Source organism: Loxodonta africana, chromosome 6 (assembly GCF_030014295.1).
Source record: "Loxodonta africana isolate mLoxAfr1 chromosome 6, mLoxAfr1.hap2, whole genome shotgun sequence".
Taxonomy (NCBI): Eukaryota; Metazoa; Chordata; class Mammalia; order Proboscidea; family Elephantidae; genus Loxodonta; species Loxodonta africana.
The window spans coordinates 124,642,769-124,664,328 of NC_087347.1; the positions used below are offsets into that span (position 1 = coordinate 124,642,769).

Genomic DNA, 21,560 nt, shown 5'->3' on the forward strand with positions numbered 1-21,560 from the left:
AATTTGTGTATTAATTGTTTAATGAGAAACTAATTTGCTGTGTAAACTTTCACCTAAATCACAATAAATAAATAAAGTCTTAGGGAGAAAGCAAAAAAAAAAAAAAAGCGTGTTTGTGTGAGTATGTGTGTGAGAGTGCGTGCAAGTACATTCGTGTGTGTGTGAGTGCGTGTATGTGTGCATGCGTGTGTGTGTGTGAATGTGTGCATGAGTGAGTGATAGCTGCTAATCCCTGGTACCTCAGTCTACAAACAAGGCTAGCCCTGAATAAAAACCCTTTCCAAGCCTGCAAGCACTGCCATTCTCCCTCCTGGGATCCCCTTCCCGGCCACAGCTGTGCCCCTCCCTCCCCACACACCCACATCCCACACCCCCAGCACCGACAGAGCCCCTGCTTGTCCCAGGCACCTTGCCAGACCCTGGGGCTCCAGGGACAAGGGAGGCCGGTAGACTCATGTCACATTACTCAGCGTCCCCCAAAACTCTTCTCAACCAGACCCCAGTTCCGTGATGGCCAGGACGCCGAGGGACTTCCAGTCACTGCTCACCAGCCCAGCTTGCTGCCCTCAGTCCAGCCCTATTCAAGCCACACCAGCACAAGTTCTCTCAGACCTCTGTGCAGCTGAGGCCACTTCATTCTGGGCTTGTTCACTGTCACCCCTCACCCTTCCCCTCCCAAAGTGAAGTAACTGACTCCACTGAGGGGGGCACTCACCGCTCCAGGGAGCCTTCCTGGGGGGACTCCCCCACCCTACCTTCTACCCCCACTGGCTGAGGGGCCCTTCTGGCCATATGAGGGTTTTCCCACAGTGGGATGCTGCCCCAGACCGCCCGGGTGCTCACCTGAGGGCTAGCATAACACCATTAATTTCTTAAGGGGTTGCTACAGTGTCTCCCTGGTGGCACAGTGGTTAAGCAGTGCTAACCAAAAGGTCCGCAGTTTGAATCCACAAGCTGCTTCTTGGAAACCCTATGGGGCAGTTTTGCTCTGTCCTACAGGGTTGCTATGAGCCAGAGGCAGTGGGTTAGCAGTGTCTCACATGACCAGAGAGGCTGAATATAGTGCTCAAGAGCGGTAGTCTCAGGTGCTTTTGGTTACACACCTCTACCAAAAAAATGTTCTTACACCCTAACGATTGTGCATTTGTTTAAGTGGAAATGTTTGCACTCTGCCATACAAATATGGGAGCCCTAGTGGCTCAGTGGTTAAGAGCTTGGCTGCTAACCAAAAAAGTCATCCATTCCAATCCGCCAGCCACTTCTTGGAAACCCTATGGGGCAGCTCTACTCCTATAGGGTCGCTATGAGTCAGAATTGACTCTCTGGCGATGGGTGTGGTTTGGTTTTGGTACAAATATGTGGTAGTTACTAAGCTCCTTACATATATTAACTCATTTACTCCTAACAAGAGGACTATAAGGTAGGCACTGTTACTTTTATGGTAAAAACACTATTGTCAAATGTAAATTCTACTACCATTTTACAGCTAGGGAAACTGAGGCACAGAGCAGTTAAATAACTTAGCATGATCACACCTAGTAAAATGGGGAAGTGGAATTTAAACCCAGGGGGTTGGGCTCCAGAGCCCATATGCTTAATCAACACACTGCACACTGACCCCATGTCTTAGCCCTGCTCAACGCTTTACCCATACGCAGGTTCTCCTGCCATTTAACCAGTAGGCCCCCCGAAGAACTGGGGGTGATTAGCAAGGACATCTGGCCACTCCCAAAATGAATTTTTCTCAGGCCTTCATTGCTATTAATCCCACCAGAGGTTCTATTTGATGTCTAACTTCACCCTTGCTTTCCTAGCTTCTCCCCCACTGGAAAACCACCACATGCCACTGAACCCACCAGGCAGCCACACCTAACAGAATGGATGGAATTACTCCTCCTTCAGCCATGCTGAGGCCTTGCCCTGCATGTCTCGGTGTTGTACATCACAAGATCCCAGCCACCGCTCACCACCCACACTCCCAGCACAGGGGTGCGTCCTGCGCCTCTCACACTGGGTTGGCGATGGTCTGCTGGCCTCCCCCAGCCGATGATGAGCTCTGAGGGCAGGGACTGCGGCTGACTCGTCTCCCTTTCCAGTACCTGGCCCAGTAAGCACCTAGCCCAGAGCCCTTGTTCATCAGAGCTCTGCTAGTTGGCCAGAAAGATGAGTGAATGGGGATGCAGAGCCTGCTCTAAGCCAGCAGGAGAGAAGAGGAGAGAGCTTTCCAACAAGGAGCAGGAGCCCAAAGATTGAGGGAAGGGAGTGACTGGCCGAGAAGAAAGTCTTAGAAACCATAGGGGACGTTTCCTCCTGTGCCCCAGTGGCCCAGCTGCATCCTGAGCTCTGGGTGGCCCAGGAGGGTTGAATTCTGCTCCCTGGGTTCTAGAAGGCAGGGGGTTGCAGGGTGCAGGATGCCGACCACTAAGCCTATGGGCGGGAGCCCTGCCACCTCCTTTACTCAAACTCTTGCCCCGTCCAAACAAAACAAAACCCACACCAATTGCCATCCAGTCAGTCCAACTCATGGCGACCCTGTGTGTGTCAGAATAGAACTTCACTCGCAAGGTTTTCAATGGCTGATTTTTCAGAAGTAGATCGCCAGGCCTTACTTCCGCAGCACCTCTGGGTGGACTTGAACCTCCAGTATTTCAGTTAGCAGCCATGTGCTTTAGCCATTTGTACCACCCAGGGGCCCCTTAAAAACCCGGGCTGCCAACTGCATCCTGGGCCGGGCATGCTCCTCTCCCACAGGCCCCGGGGTTTAGGGTCACTCAAGCTTCACGGAGCTGGAGAAACATTTGTAGAACTAGCTGCTATGCTAAGTGCTGTCTATATAGAACCTGAGCTAATCCTCACACAGCCCCCATGAGGAAGGTGCTGCTGGCCTAGTTCACAAATGAGAAAACCGAGGTCTAGAATTGGGCAAGAGCACCCAGCCAGGACATGATAGGGCTGGGGTCTGTGTTCCATCGCTGTCCTGTTTAGCCAGCCCTCTCCCTGTGTTCCCAGGGATAGCTTCTAGCACCCAGAGACTGTGGCCTTTGGGCTCTGGACATGCCTGGTCTACTCAGGGCCGGGAGGCTTGGCCTGCAAGGGGCCTGGTACCCAAGAGGGTTCTCTGAGCACTGCTCCTGGAACACAGGCTTTAGAACCAGCCAGATCTGAGTTCAAAACCCAGCTCTGTCCCTTGGTGACTGTGAGGCCTTAGGTGCATCAGATGGGAATAGTCACCCCACTGCAAGTGTCTGGTGAGGGTGAAACACAGTTGCCTACATAAAGTGCCAGGCTGGGGCGGGTACAGAGTGGGCACTCCAGGGTGTTATTTACTTCTCCTGTGGCCCTTCCAAAATAGGCAGGAGTGGGCGGTGCTTGGAAGCTTGGGATTTAGGGGAAGGGCAGGAGATTTCTATAATTCAACCAAGGGAGATAGGCTGTTAGACAGAGCCAGGAATATCCCTAGGGACAGAGGGAAGGACGGCAAAGGGCGTACTCCCATGAACCCAGCCGGAAGGGAGCTAGACAGCATGGCCATAAAGAAGCTGGCTCGCCCAGCGCCAAAGGCCAGCCCGCCTTGGGGCCCGCTCCTCACCAACCCAGCAGGATTCCTGAGACAGGACGCTGAGTTTGATCCAGGCCAGGTGCCCAGAGCCGCTCACAAGGTGCTGCCCCCTGCTGGCGGGGTGGCCTGGGATCAAAGAGGCTACTGAGGGGCTCTGGCAAAACTGCAACGGAGACAAGGGAGGGCTCTCTGTGGTGTCTTCAAACCCCTCCCCACTTCCCCTGAGTTTAACTCCTATAGGAAAAGGGTCCTTAACCAGGTACAGGTCCAAGTGATCCCTGAAATTATAGTCGGGTTTTTTGTGTATACGTTGTTTTTGTTGTTGGCTGCAGCTGAGTCAGCCCCCAACTCATGCACAACAGAAATGGGCCCAGTGGGCAGTGCAGTATCACACTGAGACCCTGCATAGAGGTGTTGGGTAGGCCCCCCAGGGTTGTGGATGGCCCAGTCCTATGCCATCTTCATGACTGCTTGTGGATCGGATCGTTGTGGTCCATAGAGTTTTCAGTAGATTGTCAAGCCTTCCTTCCTAGTCCATCTTAGTCTGCAAGCTCTGCTGAAACCTGTTCAGCATCGTAGCAACACTCAAGCCTCCATTGACAGGTGGGCAGTAGTTGTCATGAGGTGCACTGGCCAGGAATCGAACCCAGGTCTCCTGCATGGAAAGCTAGAATTCTACCATTGAACCACCACTGCCCCAATTATGGGGGCTTTTAGCAGATTCTTAAAGGGCTCCAGGGCCCTAATCAGGTTAAAAAAAACCCACTATTGCTTTAAGGCCTGGATCCCAACTCAGATAGAGGAGAAAGAGGCCAAGGCCTGACCAGGAAATGTGTTTTAATAAGGGACTCTGGAAGACCCATGCCCTTTTAAGAATCAAAGGAATGTACCCTACAGGGAACATTTGAGGCCCTGACTTGAGCAGAGAAATGCTAGGGCAGGGTCCAGCCTGCAGGTTCTCCAATCACGTGACACCCACCCTGTCTGGCCCACATAGTGAGTGCCATAAGAAATCGTGATTTTTTTTTTTCTCTTCTCTTCTTGAATAAGGAAGGGTCCAGAACCCCACCTTAGACTCGCTGGGTACTCCTCCCTGTAAAGGGGTTGAGGCAAGGGGTTAGGCCCCCTGGAATCCTGTGGGACACCGCTGAGGGGAACCATCCTTCCCGAGAGGAGAGGAGGGCCAAGGGTCTAACCAGACCAGAAGGTGGACTCTGGGGAGAGGAGGCTTTTGGTGAGGAAGTGAGGCTGGACCAGTCCAGGTCTGTGCTGTAGGCGCAGATGCCTGGAACCTGTGCGGAAGGCACCTCTGGCCCAGGGTGGCCCCTGGGGCGAGATGCCCCTCTCCCACAATCTCGGGGGCCTACCTGACACCCCTAGGCAGGGTCTCTGTGAAAGTGCACTGCCTGCTGGACCATGCAGCCCCACAGTGCCACCACGTGGCGGTGAAGAGAAACTGCAGCAGAGGTAAAGTAGTGGGGTGCTCCCAGGCACTTCCTGGTGGAGCGTTGTAACGCTTGCCAAAGAAGGGCAGAGGCCGGGCCAAGGGGCTGAGGGGCCAAAAGGCCAAGGGTCAGAGAGAGGCCTGCCTTCAGACACGGCTAACGAGAGGCTGTCCTGATCAAGGAACTGTATCCTGAGTTGTCCCTGACCTGAATTGTAACCTGTTACCTCACTAATGGAGCCCTGGTGGTGCACTGCTTAAGAGCTCACTGGTAACCAAAACATTGGCAGTTTGAATCCACCAGCCGTTCTTTGGGAACCTTATTCGGCAGTTCTACTCTGTCCTATGAGTCAGAATCAACTCGATGGCAATGGGTCAATGGGTTTACTTCCCTAATAAACCCCATAACTGCGAGTATGGTCTGTGAGTTCTGTGTGGCCATTGCAATGAATTATTGAACCCAGCAGAGAAGTAGAGAGTGCCGTGGGAGGGATGGCTGGTGTCAGAATTGGTAAAAAGGTTGGAGAGTGGAGGTATGTCTGACTTCCACCTCACAGGAATCAGCCTTGGGCTGATGCTGATGGTTCTCCCCCCTCGTGTAGATGCCTTGCCATGCCATTTTTACAGGTCCTCTCCCCTCCCGTGGTCACTCTGGAATCTGTTTGGTGAAGATGCTGAAGCCGCAGGTTGTAAGATACTGGGACCCTGAATCACCAGGTGGAGGAGAGCTACCTGCTTATCATGAACATCTGCTGGGGACTTTCTGTGGACAAGCGTCCTATGAAGGCGTTGAGGTTGAAAGGATTTATTTATGACAGCAGCTAGCATTTCCCATCCAGGTAGTGGAGGTGGGCCTGCTCTAACTTCTAACAGGTCTGCCTAGTCCATTCCCCTTCCCTAAACCAGGGTACTGAGTTAGGCTGAGAGGGACAATGAGCTAGTGCAATGTGCTTCACAGGTCTGCGTGTGCGTGCGTGTGTGCGTGTGCACGTTTGCTTCCGCACCCACGTGTAGTGGAGAATTATGGTGACAGCAGTCTGCACTCCTCTTTCATTCCGCATGGTCTCCCTCACCTTCCTTCCTTGCCTACCTTTGGAAGGCTGCTAGGGTTATTGTTAAATAATCTGTCCTTGGCTTGTCCTTGTTAAGGGCCTCATCTGGCAGCTTTTCCTGTCTTGCATGAGTGGGGGAGAAGGGACAGGCCAGGCCCTTAAATGAAAAATGACCCCGTTTGTGGTCAAAGGGCACAAACCTACCCTGCCTCCCCCCCAGGGTTACCCTGACCTTTGGGTTGTAGACTCCCCTTGACCAAGACCTCGAGGACAGAGCACCGGTTTTGAAGTCAGAGAAATCTGGATTCGAGTCCTAGTTACTCCACTTACTAATTGTTGAGCCTTAGGCAAGCTGCTAAACCTCTTTTAGTCCCAGTTATTATTGCTTTTTACTAGGTCAGGTGGGCGAGAATAGATATGTGGTTTGCAGGGGTTTTGTGATGATTAAATGAGTCCATGTATACAAAAATGGCATGTAGTCGACCTTTAACCAATGTTAGCCATTTGTGTTCTGCCTGTCTTAGACAACCTCCCCACTTCTGGGCCTGAAATTAAGGAAATCTTTGTACACTGCAAGCTTTCCTCTGGCAAGAGGTTCCCTAGGAAGCCAGGCCTCCCAGAGGACACAGTTTATCAAAGGGCCTGGCCAAATGGGCACAGAGGTAGTAAGCTTTCTGGAAGGCGGGGCTAGGACCTAATGGGACGCAAAGAAGGGAAGGACTAAATCCAGAGCCCGGGTTGCTAAGAGGGCAGAAACCCGGAAGGAAGGAGAACCAAAAAAAACAAACCCATTGCTGTCAAGTCGATTCTGACTCACAGTGGCCCCATGTGTTACAGAGTAGAACTGCTCCCTAGGGTTTTCTTGACTGTAATCTCTATGGAAGCAGATCGCCAGGCCTTTCTCCCAAGGTGCCGCTAGGTGAGTTAGAACTGCCAACCTATAGGTTAGTAGTCAAGCACAAAACATTTGCGCCACCCAGGATCCTTGAAGGAAGGAGAGATACCTCTAAATGGGGGGTTTGGGACAGAGAGAACCAAACCCAGCCTACTTCATCACTTCCTCCTACATTGCCTCCTTCGCCCTTCCTTGTTGGGGACCCTGTGAACTGAACCCACCACTCACTCCCCAGCAAGGCTGCTATTCCCTGTAAGGAAATTCCACTCACTGCTTGACCCCAGAAAAGGTTCCTTGGCCTCAGGCCTTTAGGCAGAGGCACCCACCCAGGGGGCCATCCCTCAGCTCCTTAGTCAGGACCCCTGGGCTGGGCCACTCGAGGGCCGTGTTCTGGCCATTACCGTTTCTGCCCGTGAGCATTTGGAGGAATCGCGGACATTCCACTTCCACAGTCCAGCCTGGTGTGGCAGAGGGCCAGCAGCTCATGTTGTCCCACAGCCCCTCGCACCCTGCTGAGGAGAGCAACAGCGTCAGACACAGACGAGCGTGGGTCCAGGGCCCCCCGCCCCACCTATCCCCATCCCCAGCATCCTCGCCTTCCTCAACACCCACCCCAAGAGGACTTTCTTGCACTTCTTGCGGTTCGCAAAGGTCCCATTAGACACCGGCTCTTTGAGATCAGGAACCAATGGTATCTAACGTACCTTTTCATTTTCAAGGCCTTGGAGTCTGCCATCTCCATAGTAAGTGCTCAGTGGTGAAAACATAAATGAACTAACAATGAATGAACACACATTCTCTCATTTGTGCCTCACGAGCGCAGGTCTGAATGTCTCCAGTGTAGAAGATGGCACAGCTTAGCCTCAGCTTGCATTAAATACTTGACAGCACTGGGCGTCCATCCTGGCTGCACAGTATAACTGCTTGGAGAGTTAAAAAATCTAACTGGGTCCTACACCCAGGGATTATGATTTAATAGGTCTTGGGTGGGGCCCAGGCATGACATTGTGTTAAAGCTTTCGGGGTGATTCTAACTTGAAGACTGGGTTGAGAACCCTTATCCCCTTGATTGTCAAACTTCAGCCGGTTAGCATCGGAATCACCTAGAGGGCTTGTTAAAACACAGATTGTTGGACCCCTCCCTCAGAGTCTGATTCAATAGGTCTGAGGTGGGGCCTGAGAATTTGCATTTCTAACGAGTTCTCAGATGATGTGCACTGCTGGTTTGGAGATCACACATTGAGAAGCACGGTCGTGGTCTGTGGAAGCAGACCTGTATTTGTGGCAGGATACTGTTGAGGACCATCACCACTCGTCTGTCAGTTTGTCGTAATGCGGTGGCTTCCGCGTTGCTGCGATGCTGGAAGCTATGCCACCAGTACTTCAAATACTAGCACGGTCATCCTTGGTGGACAGGTTTCAGCAGAGTTTCCAGACTCAGACAGACCGGGAAGAAGGCTCTGACGATCTACTTCTGAAAAAATCGGCCAGTGAAAACCTTATGGATAGATAGCAGCGGAATCTTGTCTGATACAGTGCCAGAAGACGAGCCCCTGAGGCTGGAAGGCACTCAAACTACAACTGGGAAAGAGCTGCCTCCTCAAAGGCGGTCAGCCTTAATCACGTGGATGGAGTCAAGCTTCCAGAACCTTCATTTGCTGTATGGCATGATTGAAAATGAGAAGAAAACAGCTGCAAACATCTATTACTAATTGAAACGTGGAATCAAGGAAAATTGGAAGTCGTCAAAAATGAAATGGAACCCATAAAGATCGATATTATAGGCATTGGTGAGCTGAAATGGACTGGTATTAGTCATTTTGAATCAGACAATCACATGGTCTACTTTGCCAGGAATGACAAACTGAAGAGGAATGGCACTGCACTCATTGTCAAAAAGAACGTTTCAAGACATATCCTGAAGTACGGCGCTGTCAGTGATAGAATAATATCCATATGCCTACAAAAAAGATCCGTTAATACAACTATTATTCAAATTTTCGCATCAACCACTAATGCCAAAGATGAAGAAGCTGAAGATTTTTACCAACTCCTGGACTCTGAAGTTGATCAAACATGCAATTAAGATTCATTGATAGGAGAGGAAATAATTGAAGTTCTCAAAGATTTCATTTTGCTTGGATCCACAATCAGTGCCCATGGAAGCAGCAGTCAAGAAATCAAACAACCTGTTGCATTGGGCAAATCTACTGCAAAAGACCTCTGTCAACTGTTGAAAAGCATAAATGTCTACTTGGGAACTAAGGTGGGCCCTGACCCAAGCCACGGTATTTCCTATTGCCTCATATGCGTGCAAAAGCTGGACAATGAATTAGAAAGTTCGAAGAGGAATTGATGCCTTTGAATTATTGTGTTGGTGAAGAATATTGAATATACCATAGACTGCCAGGAGAACAAACAGATCTGTCTTGGAAGAAGTACAGCCAGAATGCTCCTTAGAAGCCAGGATGGCGAGATTTCATCTCACATAGCTTGGACGTGTTATCAGGAGGGACCATCCCTGGAGAAGGCATCATGCTATATAAATTAGAGGGTCATCGAAAAAGAGGAAGCCCCTCAACAAGATGGGTTGACATCGTGGCTGCCATGATGGGCTCAAACACTGCAACGATTGTGTTGCACAGGACCAGGCAGTATTTTTTTTCGTATTGTACACGGGGTTGCTATGAGTCAGAACTGACTAGACAACGCCTAACAACAACACCATTGTTGAGGATGTTGCTCTCTACCTCACAGTGTTCCATTTATGAGACCCCTTTCTGGAAGAGAACCTGGTCATGATACCAAGAGAAGCTGAACTTCCAAACAACTAGTGTGTTTCTATCCTTATAGTCATTGAATCTTTTGTTGTTGTTGTTGAAAATATACACAGCTGAACATACACCACTTCAGCAATTTCTACGTGTACAGTTCAGTGACACTGGTTACATTCTTCAAGTTGTGCAACCATTCTCACCTTCCATTTCTGAATTGTCCTCCTCCATTAACATAAACTCACTGCCTCCTAAACTTCCTGTCTAACGTTTTGAGTTGCTGTCGCCATTTAATTCCATATAGATTGGAGCCCTAGTGGCGTAGTGGTTAAGCGTTCGACTGATAACCACAAGGTTGGCAGTTCGAATCCACCAGCTGCTCCTTGGAAACCCTATGGGGCAGTTCTACTCTGTCTTACAGGGTTCCTCTGAGTCAGAATCAACTCTAGGGCAATGGATTTGGTTTCGGGTTTTTTTTTTTTATATAGTTCTTTAAAAGAACATAATGCTCAAGGCAGGCATTCTTTACTAATTAGCTACCTTATTGTTTGGTTTAAAGAATTCAGGGGATATTTTTGGTTTACAGTTTCAAGATTATCTCAGGGCAATAATTTCAGGGGTACATCTAGCTTCCCTGGGTCCAGGAAATCCAAATTACCTGAGAATTTGAAATTCTGTTCTATATTTTTTCCCCTTTTTAATCAGGATTCTTCTATAGAATCTTTGATCAAAACGTTCAGTAATGGTAGCCAGGGACCATCCAGTTCTTGGCAAAGGAGACATTTGTTCCTAGAGGCAATTAAGCCACACATACTATTTCCTCTTCCTATTCCTGACTCTCCTTCTTCCTCTGTTGCTCTAGGCAAATAGAGACTAACTGCTGTACTTTGAATGGCTGCTTTTAAGCTTTTAAGACCCCAGACACTGACTCTTAAAGCTGATTTTATGGTTTCCCTCTGACTTGGCTGCTAGGAAGCTCAGAGCCAGATCTGTGGCCCACTTCTAGTAACTGAAAGACTTTGCAATGGACAAAAAAGATTACTGGGTGTCTTCAACGCAAAACTAAGTGTTGTCTAAGCACAGCCATCTGGGTTATCTGATTGGGGTTAGTGGCAGAGGGCTTAACCACTGTATCACAAGAGCTCCTGACTTGCCTCCAAGCGGCACCAACCCCAGATTTTCTAATGCCCTCCTCGCCAGACCCAGGCTGACTCCTGGGGGAGGGAGCTAGTGGGGAAGAGGAAGCTGGAGAGAAACAAGGTAGAGGGGATATAACGGTTGGGGCGGGGCCGGGAGGGAATAGGTCTGAGAGGATACATAGTGAGAAAAGCAAGCCTGGAGTGGTGCAAGGTAAAAGGGCGGGCTCATGTGGCCTGTGTCTCCTCCCATAGTGGGACCAACTCTTTGAGGGGCAGAGGGAGCCTGAGGGTGCCAGAGAGGAGGCCGGTCCAGAGGTAAGGATGCAGGGGTGGGGGTTTCAGGAGCAGACCAGCCCTGCAGTGACAAGAGCAGGCCATGGCCCTGGGAAAGGCTGGTGGGATACAGGAAGCTCCTGGGTCCCGGAAAGCACGGTTTGCATGGGGTTCTCACAGGACAGGGGAAGCACCCATGGGAGGGAGGAGCTGGGGGTCTGTGTCCTCTGAGGAATATGGGAGATGAGAAAGCCCTTGGATATTCTTGAACCTTCACCCTAAATCTCTGGTGACCCCTGAAGGAGGAGGGGCTTGGCCGCTCTTTATTTTGGATTCCCCGAGAGCATGAAAGGAAACCCTGGTGGTGTAATGGTTAAGTGCTGCGGCTGCTAAGCAAAAGGTCAGCAGTTCAAAGCCACCAGGAGCTCCTTGGAAGCTCTATGGGGCAGTTCTACTCTGTTGTATAGGGTCGCTATGAGTCAGAATCGACTCAACTGCACTGGGTTTGGTTTTGGTTTGGTATGAGAGCATGAGGCAGGGTCCGCCACTTTCAGGGAGACTGGCTGCCAAATCCAGCTGCAAATGCTGCTCCCTAGGCCCCAGAGCTCATCAGGTGTCTGGGTGACTCGGTGCCTCCCAAGGTGCCCTTAGGATGGTGGCTCAATCCTGGGCAGCTCTTTTCAGATGGCTTGCTGGGTCTCTGCCATCTAAGTGCAGCTCTGGAGTAACTAGAGGCCAAGGCTGCCCCACTTCCTCTTTCCTGATGCAGAGGACTTAAGCGTGGTAGCAGGAGGCTTCATCTACAGGGCCGCTTCCGCACCAGATCTGGGCAGAAGCTCTTGCCCTGGGGTACTGCCAGACCATGAAAACGCAGGCGTTTCTAATCACACACTGGGGCCAGGTCAGCCAGGGCACTGTCTGAAATCTCTGGTCCATGAGGCTGGATGGCCAGGCCCAGCTGGCCAGGCAGATGCTGAGGGTGCCAGGGCGTCTGGCAGGCTTCCTGGCATGGGTCTTGTAAGGCAGGGCCCACAGGGACACTGGCCTGGGGCTGGCAGACAGCAAAGGGGGTGTGGCTGGCAGTGAGGAGCTCAGAGGAGAGCTGGTCACCCTAACAGTAAATAGGCCACTCCCTACATGTCCGGCTCCTACAGAGAAAAGGCACTTGGGCTGGGGAAGGGGCCACGCAGGCGCAATGCCAGACCTGCATCAGACATTCTGGAATTTAATCCTCAGAGCCACTCATATGTGTGGGACAGGGTCACTGCCTCACCCTGGGATAAGGATATGAGGTTCCATGTGCAGGGTCATGGAGCCAGTCATGGCAGTGCAGGATTCCCAGCCAACCTTCCCATCTTCCCAGTTAGGGAAGGGCCCCAACTGCCTGGCTCATTCTCAGTGGCAGAACACATGCCTCTGATTCCAGCATTGTTGCTGGTAGGTGCTGTCGAGTCAGTTCTGACTCATAGTGACCTTATGTACAACAGAACGAAACACTGCCAGGTCCTTCGCCATCCTTACAATTGTTGCTGTTTGACCCCATCATTGTACCCACTGTGTCAATTCATCTCATTGACTGTCCTCTTTATTGATGACCTGCTACAATCCCAGTGTGGTGGTTGCTCATTTCCTAAGCACCCTTCAGATGGCCATACTCTCTCTGGACCTCAGCTTCAGTATCCAGGCTCGGAAGGCGATGGGAAGACCCAATGCTTCCCAGAGTGTAATGAGCACAGCTTGGGTGGGGTGTACTTTTAGCTGGTACAGGGTTAAACCTTGTTTATTTTAACCAAACCAAAACCCGGTGCCATCAATCAACTCTGACTTACAGTGACCCTACAGAACAGAGTAGAAATGCCCCACCGGGTTTCCAAGGAGTGGCTGGTGGATTACAACTGCTGACCTTTTGGTTAGTACCCAAGCTCTTAACCAATGCACAACCAGGGCTGAGAATCACAGTAGAAAACTTAATATGCATTAGAAAAATTCTGAACTAGCATATCACATCTGTGATTTTACAGCTACTATTTTTTTTTTTTTTTTTTTTATTGTTTAGGAGGAGCCCTGGTGGCGCAGTGGGTAAGAGCTCAGCTGCCAACCAAAAGACTGGCAGTTTGAATCCACCAACCAATCCTTGAAAACCCTATGGGAAAATCCTACTCTGTGCTATAGGGTTGCTGTCATGGATTGAACTGTGTCCCCCCCAAAATATCTGTCAACTTGGTTAGGCCATGATTCCCAGTATTTTATGATTGTCCACCATTTTGTCATCTGATGTGATTTTCCTATCTCTATGGTGTTGATCGCGTTGTGGTTAAGAGCTACAGCTGCTAACCAAAAGATCGGTAGTTCTAATCCACCAGGTGCTCCTTGGAAACTCCATGGGACAGTGCTACTCTGGCCTATAGGATCGCTATAAGTCGGGATCAACTTGATGGCAACAGGTTTGTTTTTGCTTTTTTTTTTTTTTTGGTATGATGCTGAGATAGGATTAGCAGCAGTTATGTTAATGAGGCAGGACTCAATTTACAAGATTAGATTTTGTCCAAAGCCAATCTCTTTTGAGATATAAAAGAGAAAAGCTAGCAGTGAGACAGGGGGACTTCATACCACCAAGAAAGAAGCACAGGAAGCATAGTGTGTCCTTTGGACCCAGGTCCCTGTGCCGAGAAGCCCCTAATCCAGGGGAAGATTGATGAAAAGGACCTTTCTCCAGAACCAACAGAGAGAGAAAGACTTCCCCTGGAGCCGGTGCCCTGAATTTGGACATCTAGCCTACTAGACTGTGAAAGAATAAATTTCTCTTTGTTAAAGCCATCCACTTGTGGTATTTCTGTTATAGCAGCACTAGAAACTCAAGACAGTTGCTATGAGTTGGAATTGACTTGACGGCAACGGGAATAGGAATTGTTTAGGATGGAGCCCTGGTGGTGCAGTAGTTAAGAGCTATGGCTGCTAAAGGTCAACAGTTTGAATCCACCAGCCACTCCTTGGAAACTCCATGGGGGCAGTTCTACTCTGTCCTGTGGGGTTGCTATGAGTTGGAATCGACTCAGCAGCAACTTTTTTTTTCTGGTATTGTTTAGGATGAGATCCTTGGTTTGCATTCAACTATTAACCTAAAAATTGGCAGTTCGAACCCACCCAGCTGTGCCACGAAAGATAAGGCCTAGGGATCTGCCTCCATAAAGATTACACCCAAGAAACCCCTATGGTACAGTTCTACTCTCTAACACATGGGGTCCTCATGAGTTGGAGTCGACTCAGTGGCAATGAGTTTTAGCAGGTTATTGCTTAGGATGAGGTTAAGATAAAATAAGTAGATTGATTTAAAGAAAAAAATAATGAAGAAATCACAGTACGGATGGCATGTGGCTGTAACAAATCAAGTGACTGAAGAGGTAGCGGGCTGGAGGGACTGTGGCCCAGAGGAGCAGGGTGGTCCATGGGGTCACTGTCCTCAGCCCCACAGAGCTGTTCCAGTTCTACTCTCTGCTCACCCAGGTGACCCCTCTTCCTGCCTCCACTGCACGTCGGGGGTGGGGGGTGTGGGATGCTTTGCTTGCCTGTACTCTGGATAAGCGGTGAGCGTGTGGGGGCTCAGGTGCACTCACAGCCCCCGAGGCTCCTGCTCTGTTGGGGGAGGGGCAGTGCACAGGCTGAGCAGGAATGAAAGGCAGTGCTCTCCTGGCTCACCTTCTGACCAGATGTCCTGGCCCAGCTTTCTCTGGGAGCTGTGGCAGGGACAGGGCAAAGCCCAGACTTGGGTCTCTGTGGGATCCTGGGCAGTTTTAGATCCAAAGCAGCAAAAGTCTCCCCCTGAGTTAGGGATGGGGGGGATTTGCGGAGATAAGGAATTGGGGAGCTTTGTAAACAGGGTTATTGTTACAGACCCATCGTGGTCAGGGCCTCTGGAAAGCCTGGTGGAAATGACCATAGTAAACACGGGCAGGCAAGGCCCAGAGGATGGTGAGGGGCATGTCTCCTGGCCCCTGTGCCATCTTTGATTGTCACCAGTCGCCATCGACTACTTGGCAAGAGGAGATGGGATGGAAGCTTGGGGAGGTTTCAGTAGAGAAATGAGACAATGCTGGACCATAACTACCATCTGGGGTACAGGGGTGCCTGTCTGAGTGCCTGTGGCCCAAGAGGACTGGTGTGGGCTGCTAGGTTGAGACAGGTGGTCTGCTGGAGACAGAATGGGTTTTGGACCCACACCAACCTTGGGCATGCCACTTACCTCTATGGGCCTCAGTTTCCTCATCTATAAAAATGGGTGTAGAAATATTCCCTAGGATTTTTGTGAAAATTCAATGAGTTTGTGTGGGCAGAGGACTATTTTTCCATCTATTAACCTCTGTTCTTTTTTCTCTTGGTATTTTTTTCTCCTTTTTCTCTTCTTTCTCCTACTCAGTGTAATGGTTTGAAGTCTAAGAGGAGGGCAGAAAAACTTAAAGTCTTCCTGCTTGGGTTTCCAAAGACCCCAGGGGAATAGAGAAGAATTTTGGTGTCACTGAGATGCTTGGGAGAAAAGAGAAAAGTAACAAGATCTCTCCAAAGTGGGAGACAGGGTGGGGAAGTGATGAGCAGGGTGTGGAAGGTTCCACAAAGAGGCCTGAGTACCCTGCTGTCTGGCCAGTGCTGGGGGGACATGTCTAGCCAGATAGGACCACAGTCTTTCAGAGCCTGGTGTATCCCAGCAAAGCCTGAAAGGGAACATGTGGCCCAGAACAGGGGTCAGTCAGCCGCCACTCCATGGAGCAAAGCTTGAGACCAGCTGGGCTTCCCTCTCACACTGTGTGCTTTGCAAATCTCTGGAACCCTGGGCAAGTTGGAGGGAAGGTCTGGAAAATACCAAGCTTAAGTTTCCGCCATCCCAGGGGAATGGAGTCAGAATTAAAGTAACTACAGGAAAAGAGAAAGTTGTATTTTCTCCCACTGGAGTTTGTGGACAAACATTTCTCTTCTTCATGTACATGAAGCCACTGGCATGGGCCCAGGCACAAAGCAGACCCCCAGCAACAGCAGCTTCCTGGAGAGTGGGATATAAAGTTGGGCCCCAGAGGCAGGTCTGGCAGTGGGAAGAGGATTACTGAGATAAGGGAAAGGGCAGTTGAAGAGGAAGGGACAGTGCCTTGGTGATCTCTAGGTCCCCGTGCCCAGCCTGTGCCTGGGGTACAGTGTTAGCTGTCTGCTAACAGCAAATTTGCCCTGCGTTCACCCAGGGCAGAGCATCCCTCCTCCAGGCCTTGATTTATTTATAAGTGAGCTGAGATGGCCTGATAATAACCTGGGACTATTTCTGGAGCAATGTGTCAGGCTGCAGGGACATGGGGCCAGGAATGAGCCAGTCCCCCCTCGCCACCCTAGGGTCACGCTGGATAGAAGCATCAGGATGGTGGGTCCTTGGTCCTTCGATGTCCCCTCTCTGGCCCCTGATGCTCACTGTGCCCATCCATCAATTTCCCTTGCCTCATCGTCACACCCTCTTCTAGTTTCTGCTGTTGCACAGCCTGTCCCCTAGTTTCCTCATGTCTCCTTTTGCTTTTCTCTGCCCGCCCCTTACCCCATCCCAGGCTGTCCAAGGGGCAGCCTGAAGAGGTTTCCTTGGCTTTGCTAATGAGAGTATAGAAGTTAGGTCAATAAAGGTGTTTTCTGTTCCTCTCTCCTCTGTGACGGCAGGGCCACACCTGGAAGCTATGGTCAGAATAGGGTTAGAACCCAGCTGAAGTCCCAGGTGGCAAAGGCATTCAAAACCATATCACAGGAGGAACAGCTCAAGAGTCTGGGTGTTTATCGTTAAACCAGGAAGCACAACTGTTAGATGGGACAAACCATCCTGGGTAGTGAGTGCCCCACCACTGAGAGTGTTCAAGCAGAGCCTGGAGAGCCACGTAATTAGGATGCTGGAGGAGCTTCAGACCTTAAAGGGAAGCGGCACTAGATGAGATGAAGGACCCTTCACACCCTGAAGCTGAGCAGCGCTTCCCAGGAGGGGGCTGGCCAGTCTCTGTCCAGGAGACCAGCTCAGGTGAGATTCTGAGCACAACACACAGTCCCCCTCACCTATCACAAGAACTGTTCCTTGTCTGACATAAAGCTCTTTGTCTTATGCCACATGCCATACTAATTAAAGATTAATTGGTAGTAACAGCAACAAAACCTGTCCTAGGACATCACTCACAGCTCAGTTGTGATGGGTTTAAGCAGATTAGATTGCAAACTCAAAAATGCTGAGGCTTTAGAGTCAAAAGCCTTCAGCAGAGTCCAGCTTCAGCTGTGAGTAATCCTGGGCTTCTTGGAGCCTCAGTTTTCTCACCTGTGAAGTGGGGATAATAATGGTACCTACTCCACAGCTTTCAGGAAATTTAATTTAAAAAAAACCTTTTTGGGTCTAAAATGCTATACAAATATAAAGTACTTCTAAAAAATGAGCTCAGATCAGCTGTGCCAAGGAAAGCGTGGGTAAGTTGAGTCATGGGCAGTGTGGGGGAGGTCTAGGGCAGCGAAGGAGTCTGGCTGCCCAAGGGCATCAGGAGCCGGGAGGGGAATCCAGAAACGGAATGGGGGTGGTTGTTAGAGAAAACTGCATCACAGCCAGCTGGCTGCTTCCTGCCCATGTCTGGAGAGAGTGGGCCACCAGCTGGGCAAGGACGGGAAGAAAGGGGATGGCATGTCCTCATTTTGAAGGCGAGGACAATAAGGCCCAGAGAGGATAAGTGTCCTGCTCAAGGTCACACAGCTCATAGGTGACAAAGCCAGGACACACGCCGAGGTCTGTCTGATTGCCAATCCCACACCTTTCCTGCCACCACCCCATCCCTCTGGAACATTCTGCGCCTAGGGACAGACAAAGCCCTTTCACCCGCCAGCTCTGAGGGGTATCAACTTCTGTAAACAGAGTAATAAATAGCCTGGTGGAGCAAGCCATGCAGCTATTAGGGTGACCCTGAAACATTCCCACAAAATGCCAGGAAGGCCTTGGCCACCTCACCCGGAATAGCTGAAGAGTTAATTTTTTATTTATGATAAGTGTACTGGGCTTGGTGACAGCTCCCTGAGTGGCGTTTCCTGTGACTTGTCTGGCGTTCAGTCATTAACCTCCTCCCGTGGGAGGAGCAGGCAGCTTAATCGCTACCTGGTGCCCCGACACAGAGGCCAGCCAGCCCCCTCAGCCGCTCTTGCGCTCAGGACAGACATCTGGTGAACGTGGAGCCAGAAGACTTTGGGAGCTCGCTCACTGGGGGGCACTGCTGCAGCAAGCTGGGTCTGGGCGGGGGGTCTAGGGCTGGGCCCCCTTTGGGGCCTCCTCAGCCCCTACAGCAATCAGGGAGGCACAGGCTTTGCATGAGGCTGGCAGGTCCCCAGGCCACTGCCTCCCGCGTTGTCTGGTTGTGACGGACGCGCGGACTGGCCGGCCCCACAGCTCTCATCCTCAGCACTACTCCTCTCTTTCCAGTCTTCTCTGGGGTTTCTCTTGGCTACCGCCTCAGCTCTAAATTCCTGGTCCCTTAGCTCTGCTTTCTCACCCTCTCAGCAGAGCCCTCGGCCACCCTCTGCTGGGGGGAGGGGGCGTACTATGTTTTTAAAGTAGCAGAACACTTTCCCCAAATGAAACCGTCCGCAGAAGGCCAAAGGGCAAAACAGGTCCAAGTGGCCTGAGCCATCTGAGGTGGGCCGGCGACACCTTTCACCCACCTGCAAGCCCCTCCCTGGGTTCTGCTCCCAGGGCCTGGCCAAGAGAAGCCTCAAGTCTCAGAGATCAGTGGCATCCGTTTTCTCACTCAGTGAGGGCCAGAGGGGGGTGTCATGGATTGAACTGTGTCCCCCAAAAATGTATGTCAACTTGGCTAGGCCATGATTCCCAGAATTGTGTGATTGTCCACCATTTTGTCATCTAATGTGATTTTCCTGTGTGTTGTAAACCCTGCCTCTATGATGTTAATGAGTCAGGATTAATGGTAGTTATGTTAGTGAGGCAGGACTCAAGCTACGAGAGTAGATTTTGTCTAAAGCCAATCCCTTGTGAGATATAAAAAAGAGAAGGCAGCAGAGAGACAGGGGGACCTTGTTACCAAGAAGCAAGAAGAGCCAGGAGCACCCATCCTTTGGACCTGGGGTCCCTGTGCTGAGAAGCTCCTAAACCAGGGGAAGACTGATGACAAGGACCTTCCACCAGAGCCAACAGAGAAAGAAAGCCTCCCCTTGGAGCTGGCACCCTGAATTTGGACTCCTAGCCTCCTAGGCTGTGAGAGAATAAATTTCTGTTTGTTAAAGTCATCCACTTGTGGTATTTCTGTTATAGCACTGCTAGACGACTAAGACAGGCATCAGGGTCTTACCATATCAAGAACCCCTGCATGAGCTTTCTCAGCCCTGGTATACTTTAGGACCACCAGGGGAGCCTTAAGAAAGAAAGGTGAGCAGATCTGTGCCAGAGCAATTATCCTAGAATCTGGGCATGGCCATATTTAAAACGCCCCCAAGTAATGTCCATGTACAGCAGCATTGAGTGTTGGGCTCACACTGCTTCACTTCTGCTCTGGAGGGAAGGGAGTCTCTTACAGCAGGAAACCCCTCTTGAGGGGCTGTCCTAGTCCGTTGCTGCAGCCAGGCCAACCTCTGCTGCAGACGGGTAGTGTCCACTTGGCCCTCTGACCACCTGCTGTCCCAGCCCTGCCCATGAGTGGTACCCCTCTCAGGAGCCACCTATCTGGTCACCCCATCAGGCCTAGCCCCTGCTCCTTGGCTGGTGCCTAGAAGCCACAGTTCCCAGCCAGGAGATGGGAGACTGAGGAACACGGACAGACTCTGCCCTGTGGCCAAGGCCCAGCTCAGACCTGCTGCCCTCGGGGGCCTTGGGGAAGGGCTGTCGAAGGTGGGCTGTTTCTCCTCAGACCCACCTCAAATGTCAGGCCCAGCCCAGCCTGTTTTGGCTCTCTTATGGCTTTTTGTTTTTACAAATGGTCCAAACCTTCTTCTGGTCCCTATTCAGATTCCTGCCTATGGAGGTCACTGAGATGCTTTAAAGTCGTGGGAAAGACAACTCTGTCCTACTTGTCCTAACTGGTCTGACCCTAGGCTGAGGGCTCTGCAAGTTGGCAGCAAGGATAGATCCACCTTGTCAGCACTATCCAGACACTGCTGACATTAGTCATCCTTCTTTTTGCCAGCAGCCTGCCTGGACCTCAGGGGCCTGTTTCAAGTGGGCTCAGATACTTTCTTCCCCCCACTCCACCCACTCCCCAGTCAGCCTGCTGTTCTTGGCCACTTCGGTCAGTTCCCCGGGGACCTTTAGAAGCCTGGTCTTCTGCTTGGAGTGAGGACACTTGAGATGAAGGTGGGAAGGTTGTGGGATCAGAACCCAAACCTAGCCAGCATGTATGGCTGGTATGGAGGGAGACAGACACACAGACACATCATCAGTTCCAAGCTAGCCTCACCCAGAGGGCCCTTCCCTGGGCCAGCTCTTCTCTCCCTGGTAGGTCAGAGACACAACCAGTGGCTCCACACTCTTAATCTCTCCCCTTTGTTTAGGGAGGAAACCCTGGTGGCATAGTGGTTAAGCACTACGGCTGCTAACCAAAAAGTCAATAGTTCAAATCCACCAGGTGCTCCTTGGAAACCCTATGGGGCAGTTCTACTGTGTTTTGTAGGGTCATTATTGGTCGGAATTGACTCAACCGCAAGTTTTGTTTTGTTTCAGGAAACTCCCATAAAAGGCCAGAAGGGAAGAAGGTTTGCCACCTGTGTCTACTGAGCACCAGCAAAGGAGGCCTTGGAGAGGGTCCCACTCATTCCTTCAGTCACCTCTCCCTTGGGCCTCATTGTTTCACTCCTACTTGAAGCCTTTGATCCTGCAATTTCCCCTCTCCCTCTTTCTGTGACGTTACCCCTACTGGGACAAACTGGCCTTAATATCACCCATATTCAAAAAATAAAGAACCTTCCCTGACTACACATTCCCCTCTCTGTTACTCTTAGCAGCAAAACTCCTTGAAGGACTTTGTGTTCACCATCTACACTCCCTGACAGCTGCGGTCCCTCATTACACTGCCTCCCACCGTTGACCTGCTCCAGTAGGCTTCTGTTTCCATCACTCCAGCAAAACCATTCTTACTAGGGTCACTGATGGCCAAGCCAACGGTCATTTCCCTGTCCTCATCTCTCCTGCTCTCTTGAAAGCATCTAGCATTGTTGTCCCCTCCCTTCATCTCACGCTTCCCAAACCCACACTCTTTCCTGATTCTCCCACCTCACTGGACTCTCCTCAGGCTCTTTTGTGGGTAGATCCTCTGGTCCCAACCTCCAATATTGGAGTGCTCTGGGGGTTGGTCCTCTCTCCTTTCTCTAAATGATGCTCTCTCCCCAGCTGAACTTGGGGCTCTGACAGATTTCTGGTGCCAGGTTTTGGTCAGGTTTAT

The 21,560-nt window shown here is 50.8% G+C and overlaps 1 protein-coding gene across 1 annotated transcript in view; it reads right to left on the reverse strand.

Annotated features, from left to right (window-relative positions):
* SCTR (secretin receptor) overlaps positions 1 to 21,560 on the reverse strand; it is a 97,993-nt gene that overhangs the window by 37,341 nt on the left and 39,092 nt on the right. Inside the window, exon 4 of the mRNA XM_064287454.1 lies at positions 7,352 to 7,459. Coding sequence (XP_064143524.1) covers positions 7,352 to 7,459 — 108 coding nt within the window. The remainder of the gene's footprint in view (positions 1 to 7,351; positions 7,460 to 21,560) is intronic.